The following is a 12,020-nucleotide window of genomic DNA, read 5'->3' on the forward strand; positions in this document are numbered from 1 at the left end:
AGAGATATCAGGAAATTCCCATGCTTAAAACAGAGTTCTCACGTTCATTGTGGACAAGCAGCAGGATGTATGAAATCCCTATTGGAGTCCAGGAACTGAATATTCGTTCATTTACTTAATCCTCCTTGTAACTCTGTATGCTGAGGTGACTTTTATCCCCACTTTATGGAATAAAAAGTAAGATTTAGAAAGATCCAAGTGTCAGCATAAACTATTTAAAATGGTCAAAAGAGCCCCAAACTGCACTGGTTCCATCTTCCTTGTTCATCTGCAGAAACCCATCACAGAAAGCATTGGTGATTGTTCACTGACTCTGAGCCAGATTCCCTTAGATGTCCCAAGTCGTGATGTTTTCTTGTATCTCCTTGTCTGTACTACCTCTTAGGAGAATGACTTCAGTCACTCAGCTTGTAGAACTTAACATTATAAAATGAGGTTTTAAATAATATAGAATTGATATTTCTTATCTTTCCCCCTTATCAGCTTTATTTGAAATGTAGAAGTTACTCCTTTGTTACTGTCAAACTCTTAGTCTTAAGATATTTTGTTAATACTCTTTGGATTTATTCTTCAGCATTTCCAACTGCAATTAAAATGAAATAGAATGGGGGAAAGTAGTTTCAAAATGTCATTTGAAAGAAAAATTTAAGAGCTGGACATTAATAAAGCTTCCTGATTTGCAGTCCTGTTGTAACTAACGTACATGTGAATGCTGATTTGCTTCCTTTTTGTTTTCCTGCTTTCTCTTGAATCTGCATCTGTAGATTGGAGGATTTTCCTACATCTCCTACAAGTACAGCCAAACAAGAATTTCTGTATGTCATATTCTTTTTCACAGCTTGTGATTAATACTGTATTGTATTGTATTTATATTATCTTCATGGGATGTGTATAGTTACCATCTCAAGTTCTATTAGTCAAGCCTAAGTGAGGGCTATCTCTTAGGTAAGGTAGACTTTGTTGTGCTTCTGTGGGCATATTATTATTTGATATCATAATGGAATTTTACACTTGGTGAGGTTTTTTTAATTAAAAAGTAATTTTTAAAAACTAACATCTGCATGTTTCAACTTTATAATTTCGTTTTTAATGGAAAATTTGTTGTTTTATCTATGGCTTTTACTATATGTGCATTTGTGTTTGGAATATTTTAATTTAAACTACTGCATATGTTTGCAATTAGCTGTACTTGAGAAATGTGTATAGATGTTCACCACATGAATCTGTCACCATGTCACATTATCATTTAACTTAGCATTAGTTATGCCTTTGGACATTTTAAAAATAAATTTTAAATTATTGAATAGGTAAGTAATCTATATATTATAGGTTTCCTGCTGTTAAGATTATCAGATTTTGTGAAATTTGTTTCATTGTTTATAACAAGCCATAGATAAAACATCATCAGTTCAAAGTCATTTGTTGGGATTATGTTCAATTTCACTTCATTGACCAACTAAAAGTAATAGAAATTTAATTTTATTTCTGAAAAATAACCCATGTAACATTGTCTTCTTATGAACAGAAAAGCAAAACAACCACATTTAAATCTACTCAGACAGTACCCAGAAATATTTTTTCTTTTTATTTACTGAGTTCTCTGGATATTTAACCGAATAAATAAATAAATAAAACTCAGTATTAACTTTAGAAAGAAGAATTTTAGTGGCTAAAGATCACATTTGTGAGAAAATTACTTGTGGGGTTGAGTATTATGTACTAAAAAGGCTCCAGGAAGGCAGCAATGGCAAATTAACAGGTGGTCTTTGTTTCGATATCATTACATTCGGCCACCTTGTTCAATTCTCAGGTTTTCTGTTAAGAGAGACAGTCATGTATAATACAATTGCTGAGTGGGAAGGAAATTCTGTCTTTCATCATTTGACTAAATAATATATATTCATTCAACACATTCCACATTTCTTTTTTGTTTGTTTGTTTTTTTGTTTTTTGTTTTTTGACACAGGGTTTCTCTGTATAGCCCTGGCTGTCCTGGAACTCACTGAAATCCGCCTGCCTCTGCCTCCTAAATGCTGGGATTAAAGGCGTGCACCACCACTGCCCGGACCATTCCACATTTCTGTTGTAGAAATTTTCAAGCAAACTGCTTTGAGGTAGCATAGAACGAGTTATGTAAATTAAACTTCTCCACCATCCTTCATCTTTTAAGTTCAGAGCTAGTTCAAGGCAGCAAGTTAGAGTCAGGGGTGTAGAGATTGAGGCAGAGCTTCTAGATTTGTATAAGACTGGAAAGATTACAGTATAAATAAGACCCACTACTGGGCAGGCCAGATCTTCAAGTTCTTCAATAAGAATTTCCACTGAATACCTTAGTATTCTGCAGTCAGTCAACCCTGTTAGCTTTCTATTCTGAATTTTAGTTTAAATTGAGAATTAAGTTTTACATGTCTGCTTATGAAATCCAAGTGATAGTTAATCAGGCTGCTACAGGTTATAAAGATAGATGTGAAAAATTAGAAAGATATATTGTTTGTTTTTCAACTTATACTTTTGCTGTGTGGTAGAGAACTAATAAAAGTCCAGTGCTCACTGCTATTCAGTAAGCATCAGTAAACTTTATGGTGTGGATAAAGGCATTCCAGTGAGTTAAACACCACGATGATTCTGCATTGATCAAATTAAACTAGAAGTTAGTTTAAACCATATAACATGTATCTTTCAAGTTTTATTCAAGGAAGAAATGGTTTTCTTTAAAAGATGACTAAAAATTTGCAGCATGTTTGGTATGCCCAGTGTATGTGAAAAGTTCATGGCAGATGTCCATAAAGACAGGCTAAAGATTCGTGGATGGTGCAGCTTGCAGAGCTCCACCAGATTTACTGTACCTTTGGTCTCAACTACTTTCATGCTTCACAACACCAGGGCCTCTTCATGCTTCTTTTTCCTGAGCTCAAGCAGTGAGGCCTTTATAAAGCAAGCCTATGTCTTCAGTTTCTTTTAACAGAGTAGATGATTATTACAATAATTTGTTTAGTTTTTTAGCAGTTTAGAAGTACATAAATAGATCTTTTCTTTTTGTATGCAGAGGTTGTCTCTCTTTAGATCCCAAAACTAAACTGGAAGAAAAAAGAGGTTCTAAGTGAGAAAAAAAATTAAAGTAAATTTTTTTTCGTGTGCATACATAACAATTGCTGATGTTTCTGCTTTTACTTACATATTTGTATATGCTAAAGAAATAATAGACTTTTCAATGCAGTATAAAATATCTTAATATCTTTTAAAATAACATATCTTTTAGAGTATGTTTTGACACATTAATGCTCTCCTCCTAACTCTGAGTAAGAGTATCTTACGTTCTTGGTATTTTTTTCAAAACTTTTTATTTGCCTATGTTTTAATAGTCTTCTTCCTCTGTTTCTAGAACTGTGGTGAAATGTAGTATAGCCAAGTCGCAAGCCCTCTACAGTGCCCAGAGAGGGCTGAAGACAAACAATGCTGCAGTGTTCAAAGTAGGCGCTATCAGCATCAACATTCCTCAGCACCCTGCCACTCTACACAGCATGATGGTTCGGAGTTCTCACCAACTGTCCAAACAGATCTCAGACCTTATTAGACAACCTTCCACAGCGTGAGTTATTTTCCTTTTTATATTCTGTGACTATACAATAAAATATACCTTTTATTTTTGCTATGATAACAAAGGGTTGTAAAAATGAGCAGTTACTGTGAACATTGAGTATCACGGTATTGGAGCTGGTAGAGAGTATTCAAATCACATCATGGGAGAATCATAGTACGTATCATTAAAGTATTGTATCACAATGGCCAATAAATTATTAGATCACATTGTCCAGTACCAAATTTGAAATGTAAACATCAAGTTTAAGAAATTCTAGAGATTTATTGGCATCACAATAAATTCCAATAAAAAGCAAATTAATGAATTCTAGAACTTTCGGTCATTGTTTAAATTTAAGAGGTTGCAGCAGTCATTAATAGCATGCGTGGTTTTGCGTACTCCTTTAACGTGAGGTTACTGTATATTTTGAAACAGACTACGTGTCACGTAGCATCTTAAAGGGCAGTCAGTCAGACCTTTGCACAGTAACTTTTATTTCCTGTGCATGGTCCACTATTCATAGCAACGGCTTTTCTGACGTGTGTGTGTGTGTGTGTGTGTGTGTGTGTGTGTGTGTGTGCCTGTTCCTGTGCACGCGCACACACGCACATGCTTCCTTTTCCCCATCCTATGAAGTGATGAAATAGTTCCTTGAGAGTCTCAGAAACTGATATCTGTTTTCCATAGTTGTTTTATCCAGGTCTTTAGTTTTCATGTTGATAAATGATGGCTTAAGTTACTGCTCTGTCTGCTTTTCTAGATCATCATTGTTTGTTAGCTATTTTCCACTGAGAAACCTAGTAATAGTTTCTGATAGTTTTATGGGGTGCATGTGTGTTTTGATTTGTAGCCCACAGCCTATGAAAGAAGATATTGCAACCCCACTGCCTTCTGAAAAAACCCCAACAAGTGTTAATCAAACTCCTATTGAAACAAATGAATTTCCTCAACTCCCAGAAGGCTTAGAGAAGAAGCCTATTGTTCTCAAGTTCAGCGCAATGTTAGACGGCATAGCCATTGGAGCAGCACTCTTGCCGTCGCTGAAGGCAGAGTACAAGATGGGGAGAATGAGAAGCCATGGGATGACAGGTAACATGGAATTTTAAGTTCAACCATGAAAAATTAATAATTTTGAAAAGAAAGTAATATTTTGATGAAAAGTTATAATTCTTTAAAATATGATATTAAAAATCTTAATAGCCAGGCATGGTGGTATATCCTTTAATCTTAGCATTAGAGAAGCTGAGACAAGTGGATATCTGTTTGAGACAAGCCTAGACTACATAGTAAGTCCCAGGCCAGGCTAAACTACATAGTGAGACCCTCTTAAAAAGCAAAGAACAAAATTAAAAATTGAAGTATTCGATCACTTAAAGTCAATAATGTTTTTTCTAAATTTTATTCATCTAGTTTTTTATAATTTCATTCATCTATACGTTATATTTTATTTATTTATTTATTTTTATTTATTTTTTTAAATCAAATCGTAATTTTTACTTATTCACACAGGGGTTATAAACACAAAAAGGCAGGATGTGGGGAAGGGAATGACACCAGAGCATGGGTGTTCAGGGAGAATACAGATATCTTCAGAACAAGGTATCATCTGGGTGAGGGTTCAGGGGACAAGTCATTATGACTCTGCCTATGACTCACTTGTCCTTATCTAAGTTGGTATTGTCTGCCAAGGCTGCCTATTTACAAGGTCTATGACTACTCAGGCTTGTAAATTTCCACAAAAGCTGCCTGTTTACAATAGCTTATAGCCATCTGTTTCAATGTTTTTCCACAGAGACCCAAGACTTGGTGTTAGTATACATATACATTGCATTTTGATCACATCCACTTCCATTATTCCCTTATAGATTTGGTTGTAAGAGGACCTTGGTCTAAGAGGAACTTCTCCCAAGCACCTCAGAATTACCCTCCCAACATCTTACCAGCCTTTTCCCCCATTTATAAAATGGTTTAATCTCCTTTATTGGTTTGGCCTTGTCTTAATTCCAGTTTTTAAGGCGTAGTAATCATCATTTTATTAATGATTTTAATTATTAAAATTTTAATTATTACAAAATTAATGATAACTGCTTAGGTTTTTCATATATTTCCTTTGTCATGTTAACAAAAGGATTGTTTTCCTACTCTACTGTGAAATTTCTGTAAAAAAAAAAATTGATGTCTAAATACAAATACCTTCTTCTATGCCTATTGAAATAAAAGTGTCTTTTTCCCTTTTTTGTTTTAACATAGTACATTAATTTTTAAAGCACTAATAAACTTACTCAAGTACAATATTATATTAAGGATATATGTATTACTACTCTCTACTTTTCAGAGTTTATTAAAATAGTTTTCTGAATATTTCAATCTTTATATTACCAGAAATAGAAGCAAGGTAAGTTGAGCTTTTGGATATGGCAACGTTAGAAAACATGGACTTTCATATATCAGAGCCCAGTTCTATCAATACACTGGGTAATTTGCTCATTTTGAAGTCTACTGGAGTCCATAAGCTAATGGAAAGAGCATGCCAAATAGATACTTTTGAGTTGAAAAAGTAGAATATCTAAGAGTAGATATCTTGTTGAATTGCCAAACAAGAACTCAGAATTCTGTAAATGAAGAAAAAGGACAGAGCCAGTAAAAGAGTGACATATTCATGACAACAGATGAGTAGCAACTGTGGCCTTGAATTGCTTTGATCTGAATGTTTTTATTTAGTGATACTGGCAAGGGAGGTAGCAGAAGAAGACACTACCTCCTGCAACTTCCAGGAGCTAGTCAAAGATAGACTTGGTTGTAATAGGTATAAGAGGAGCTTTTGTGACCATCTCAAAGGTGTTGTAGTTGGAGAGCAGTATTTTCTGTTTATGAGAGGAACTTGAGTGTATATATATTACCTATGTCCTGAGCAATATTATAGTTGATGACAATCTTCTGCCAATTCTTCATACCCACACAGTCAGCTGAACAATAACAGTAAAATAATGAAATTAATTCTACGATAATATTTGACCAACTCTTTGTCACATAGAGGGCTTAAAAATAAACAAAATATTAAATTAAACTGTAACATATTACTTGGTCTCTTAGTAGTTGTTAAGGTTACAGGAATGTGTGTTTAATGTTTCAGAATTTGGGATTTTTTTTAACTTGAGTTGCTTTATCTTGTTGTAGTATAAGCTTCTCTACGTGAAGGGCAGTTTCTTTCTGTTCTCTTCTGTCATAATTCAGAATCTGTAAGTGTCTCTGCACCTGATACGATGTTGGCAGTAGGCATCTGCTGGCTTAATCGTACTTGCTGACTAATTCTTTTTATTAAGTGTACTTGTTTAAAGGTATGGAGTAACTCATATGTAAATTTTAAATATTACTTTTATGTATATCAACATAAACTGTGGAATAACAAAATGTTTTTTCTTAGACATCATTTTTGTAAAAGTGATATTATTGTATGCTGTACAGCTGTAATGGTCCTTACTTCTTTCAGGTGCACAGACAAGGTTTACATTTGAATTACCAAATCACAGATTACGTTTTACTTCAAAAGTTTCTGCGACGGATATGTCCACTATTCCTCCTTCTGCAAGTCTTAACCTTCCACCTGTCACCATGTCGGGGAAATACATTATGGAAGAACATGATAGTTACTCAGATCAAGTGTGGAGTATAGATGAACTGCCTTCTAAACAAGGGTACTATTTACAAGGGAATTATCTACGTTGTGTGGCAGAAGTAAGTTTACTTTCGAATTACTTTTTGCAGTTTATAAGTTTTTTAAGGTTTATAAGTTTTTTAAGATTTAGATACCAAATACATGATGGTCCAAACTTTGAAGGTTAAATGTTAAATTATTTGTTCCTACAGAAGGCTAATCTACTGAATTTCAAGAGAAAGGATGTGTGTTTGTCTCTTGATTACCTCCCTTCTCTGTCTTTTATTGAAACATGCTTTTTGAAACAATGTACTAATTGCTAATTTTTATTTTATATGTTAAATTTAAAGTTCAATTTGGCATATTTTTATGGTTTACTTGATAAAAAGAGAATAAAAGCTCACATCAAGCGGTTTATATATTTACTTCTGTAGTCCTTTAATTAACTTTGAGGTAAATGTACCTCTTCTCTTTTTAAAGTGTGTGTAGTGGGACTGAGTTTTATTAAGTTATATGAATTAAAACAACTATTAATCATGATCTAAAGGTCATGTGGAAAGGTAAATAAATAAACAGACTCATTTATTATTTAAGATAATGGTAAAAGCTAGCACTCCTGTCTGCCTCATTACTTTCACCTCTATGTATAACTGTCAAAAGCTTAAAAAGCATGACGCACCTGTTTCATTTTGAAAATCTTTAAGAAAGCTCTTTGAGTTTTTGATGGAAATACTGTAATTGGAGGAGACACATTTAAGTCTGATATACCTTTTCCAGACTGGGCTTTCTTTAGTACCTAACAGTTGTAATTTCTTTTAGTTTTTAATTTTATTTATGAGTGAATGTGTATATGTGTCCCTGATTTGTGGTTGAAAGTGGGATGCCACGGTACACATAGGGAAATCATCTGACACCCTTGTGGAGTTTGTTCTTTGCCTCTACTTTTACCTAGGTTGTAGGGACAAAACTCAAGAATTTAGGTTTGCATGCTAAGCTTCTTTGCCCAGCAGTCCACCTAGCCAGGCCAGGAGTTGAGATTTCTGTATGTAAAAACAAATATACCCAAAGTACACAAGCTTTTAAGAATCCTAAGTTTGTTCCCCCCAAACACTAATGCATTTCCCTAACTTAGTCACTTCGTTCCTAAAGGCTTTCCTTACCCCAGCCAAATCTCCAAAAGTGAGTCTCTAGGGGCTAAAACATGGCTGGCCTCATTTGCTGAACCAAATCTACAGGGAAAACCCCTTAATGAGGTTGTCCAGGGAATTGTCCCCAGGTGAGGGGAGCAGGGGAGAGAAAATAGTAGCCATTTTTACATTGTTTTCTATAGTATTTATTGATTCAGGAAACAAACACAAAATTCTGAATAAAATTACTTGGAAACTGCAAAAAAAAAAAAAAAAAAAAAAAAAGAATCCTAAGATTGAATTAGGACATTTTTATATTGCATGTATGCTTTCCACATAGAAAAATAAGTAGCCCAAACTAGTTGAGCAATATTGTTAATAATGCTTTGATTCAAAGAAAGTAAATCTAAAGCAATGTATGGTGTAATTCTTTATTAATGTCAGATACTAAAAAAGAAGAATTTATACCAAAAGAAAAGTAACATATTAATTTCAAAGCATTTAAAGTTGTTAATATCAAGATTGCCTATTTTGAAATAGACCTAAAATAGACACATTTAAACTCATTTTTTTCCTATTTGTACTTTTCTGTGCAAGATAAAAGGAGGGACATCTCAGTGGTTAATAACATATACTGATCTCCCAGAAGGAGTAAGCACACACTCACTCATAAATAAAATAAGTTCAGCTCCCAGTACCACTTCAAGGCAACTCACCACCAGCCCCATAGGAATGTTACACCTCTGATCTCAGCAAGCATCTGCACTCAAGTATACAATACCACATACAGACAAGACACATAAGTAAAAAGTAATAACAATATTTTAAGTGCCTCCTGATATACTTAAGCTTTTTGTGATTTTTCATCAAAGGTGACAAATCTATTTGCTCTACTAATTTTTGATCAAAATATGAGCCATATAACAATGATAGAAGTAGTTGCTTTAATCATAGAGTGCTTGAATCTGTGTTTTCTGTTATGGTCACTTAATTAAAAGTTGCTTTCTACTTCGTCTGTTTACTGACTTAATTTTTGTCAGAAACTTGTACTTTTGTACTAATCACAAGACACGAGCTACATACAATTGGATTAGTTATGTGATTTGATTATTTACTCTCTTATAATCCTGAGACCTACAGTGTGCTGTTTGGAGTTTCTGTTTTTAGTCACTATATTTTAAGCATATAATAGAAATGGTCATTGGAAACGAATACTTTTAAGCCTATTTTCAGTGCTTTGTTTTTATATACTATGTAGATAATTATCTCCTTTTCCTAAAGTTTTGGGTGATTGGCTTTAAAGAAAAGCAGAGCTAACATACTCAGCAGTACAATCTCACACTCTGATTTTGTTTGGCAGGTTGGTTCCTTTGAACACAATCTCACAACAGATCTTCTAAACCACTTGGTGTTTGTACAGAAGGTGTTCATGAAGGAAGTGAATGAAGTAATACAGAAGGTGTCTGGTAAGACTGTCTGGGGCTAGGGTTGCAAGTTTCTACTTTTATTTGTCATATGGGGTTTCATGGTCTAAGATAAGACATAAGTGACATGAAAATTATATTGATAACTAGTATGTGTGTGAGAGAGAAAGGGGAGAGAGAAAGAGAGGGGGGGAAGGGAGAGGGAGAGAGAGGGAGAGAGAGGGAGAGAGAGGGAGAGAGAGAGAGAAGATACATATTCAGAAAGCAAAAGAGATTGTCAGCTAGTTTCAATTATTTTCTTTATCTTATTTTCTTAAGCTGGGGTCTCTCATTGAACCTGGAGCTCACCAGTTGTTGTTTTTGAAGACAGTAGGGTCCTTTATTTCAACAAAGAAAACCTGTTGCTTTGGCGAATTAGAGGAGTGGAGGCAGTTATGTATAAGAATCAAAGCCCACCATTCACTTACAAGCTGGAGTAGTTGTAGGGCAGACAGGGAGGGAAGCAGGGAAGGAGGATGAAATTTCCTTTTTGGCCAGAGATGGGCTTTTTCTAGGAGTGACCAAAGAAATGGTGAGTAGCAAATGAAAGAATGTAGGCAGTAAGTGGACAACTCTCATGGCCAGCTGTGAGGTTTGCAGAGCTGCATGTGCCAGGACTCTAGGTCAAGTTCAAAATGACCATGGTTAACATTTTTTTGTTTCCATGGGTAGATGTTGTTCATGTAATTCTCTGCTGTCAAGATCAGCATCCCCATCACAGTTTGGAGGCAGTTTCTGGTGTTGAAAACTTTGGAAGAGGACATTTTAAGGGTTGAGTCCTTTCCCAGAGGCCTCCAAGCCTGATAATAATGCCTGTCCATCTAACATTCTCTCCTCATGGGTTGAGACCCTGAAACCATTTAGAAGATGGATGTTGAATCAGTCTGGCTGCTTCCAACAAACATTGGGAGATTAGAGAAGAAATAGAAGGGAATTAGAGAGACTCTTAACGACTTCCAAGCATGGGAGAACAGTCAAAGGGACCCAGAGCTATATCATCTCAGGACTATGTGAATATGAGTCAACTGTAAATGAGTATAGACAAAATTAAGACAGTGGTTGAATAAACAAGGTCTAGAAAAGAGCATTACAACTAAGATTATAGTAGATTTAACAGGGTTTTACTACAGAGATCCATCTGTAAAGCCATTCACCAATGAGATGGTAGTCTTTGGCATGTTTTTACTCTTATTTTGTAGATCTTTTAAAGCAAAGGAGATATATGCAAAATTATCAAATATACAAAAAAGTATGTGATTTAGAAAAATATAAGAATCCTTTAATTAAGGACATTAATTTGATGAAGCCCATTGTTTTATTATATTATTTTCAATTGTTTTAACTTTGGTTATATTTTTCTTCTGCGTGCTTAAGACTTTGCAGGTGGCCAGAATTAATCACTTTATTGTTATTTTGATGGACATGTATGGTCTGGTCCTTAAGGATTACTTGTGCTCAGGAGGCCCTCTGGTCAGTTGTTCTATCTATATGAGGAAAAGCCAAAGGCCTTACTGGACACAGGACTTCACATGGAAACATAGAGGAAGATTTCCCTCTGTATTGATCTTTGTAGAATGGATATTATAATCTATGTGGTAGGGTCTTCATGGCCTCTTTAAAAAACAGGTGACTCATCAGGGCTGCAATAGGTATTGATCTTGGAAGGCAAAAGACCAACTGCACCTTTGAATCCCTCTGTCCACATTAGTATAGGCATCAGAGTGTAATTATTGGGCAGCCAAAGGTGTGTTAAGTCCGGTTTAGTCCTTTAACTGCTATGTAATAAAGTTTGGGCAAAACTAAGCTCTTTTAAGTAAGCCTTGATTAGATGCCCATTTTTGTCCTTTTAAATCAGTGTAACTAAGAACAGATAAATAAGTTAACAATAATTTGAGTAGAGGTTTAATATCAAACTATTGTACTTTGACCTTAGAATTTTATATTATATATGTATATGCACATGTATATGCATATATATACTTCTGTATGTCTTGTATAACTTAGAGCTTTCATGACTTACATAGGTTTTCCAGGAAGAATGACTACTCTCATGTTTACATGAATGCTACAGATCCAAACCCCAGTCCTTCTATATCCATAGCAATCAGTCTTACCCATTGAGCCATCTCCCCAGTCCTGGATAAATACATAAGTATTTATGTATATATCTATTTTTCTTTATATTTTTTTATTAA

At 34.6% G+C, this 12,020-nt stretch overlaps 1 protein-coding gene across 3 annotated transcripts in view; it reads left to right on the forward strand.

Moving 5' to 3' along the window:
* Kiaa1109 (KIAA1109 ortholog) overlaps window positions 1–12,020 on the forward strand; it is a 189,899-nt gene that overhangs the window by 116,534 nt on the left and 61,345 nt on the right. For 2 of the 3 annotated variants that reach the window (XM_028763894.1, XM_028763876.1), the window contains exons 50-54: window positions 765–815; window positions 3,383–3,589; window positions 4,431–4,669; window positions 7,071–7,315; window positions 9,723–9,828. In XM_028763894.1, coding sequence (XP_028619727.1) covers window positions 765–815; window positions 3,383–3,589; window positions 4,431–4,669; window positions 7,071–7,315; window positions 9,723–9,828 — 848 coding nt within the window. The remainder of the gene's footprint in view (window positions 1–764; window positions 816–3,382; window positions 3,590–4,430; window positions 4,670–7,070; window positions 7,316–9,722; window positions 9,829–12,020) is intronic. The other variant, XM_028763886.1, reaches the window with a different exon arrangement.

Source organism: Grammomys surdaster, unplaced genomic scaffold, assembly GCF_004785775.1.
Source record: "Grammomys surdaster isolate TR1022 unplaced genomic scaffold, NIH_TR_1.0 62, whole genome shotgun sequence".
NCBI lineage: Eukaryota > Metazoa > Chordata > Mammalia > Rodentia > Muridae > Grammomys > Grammomys surdaster.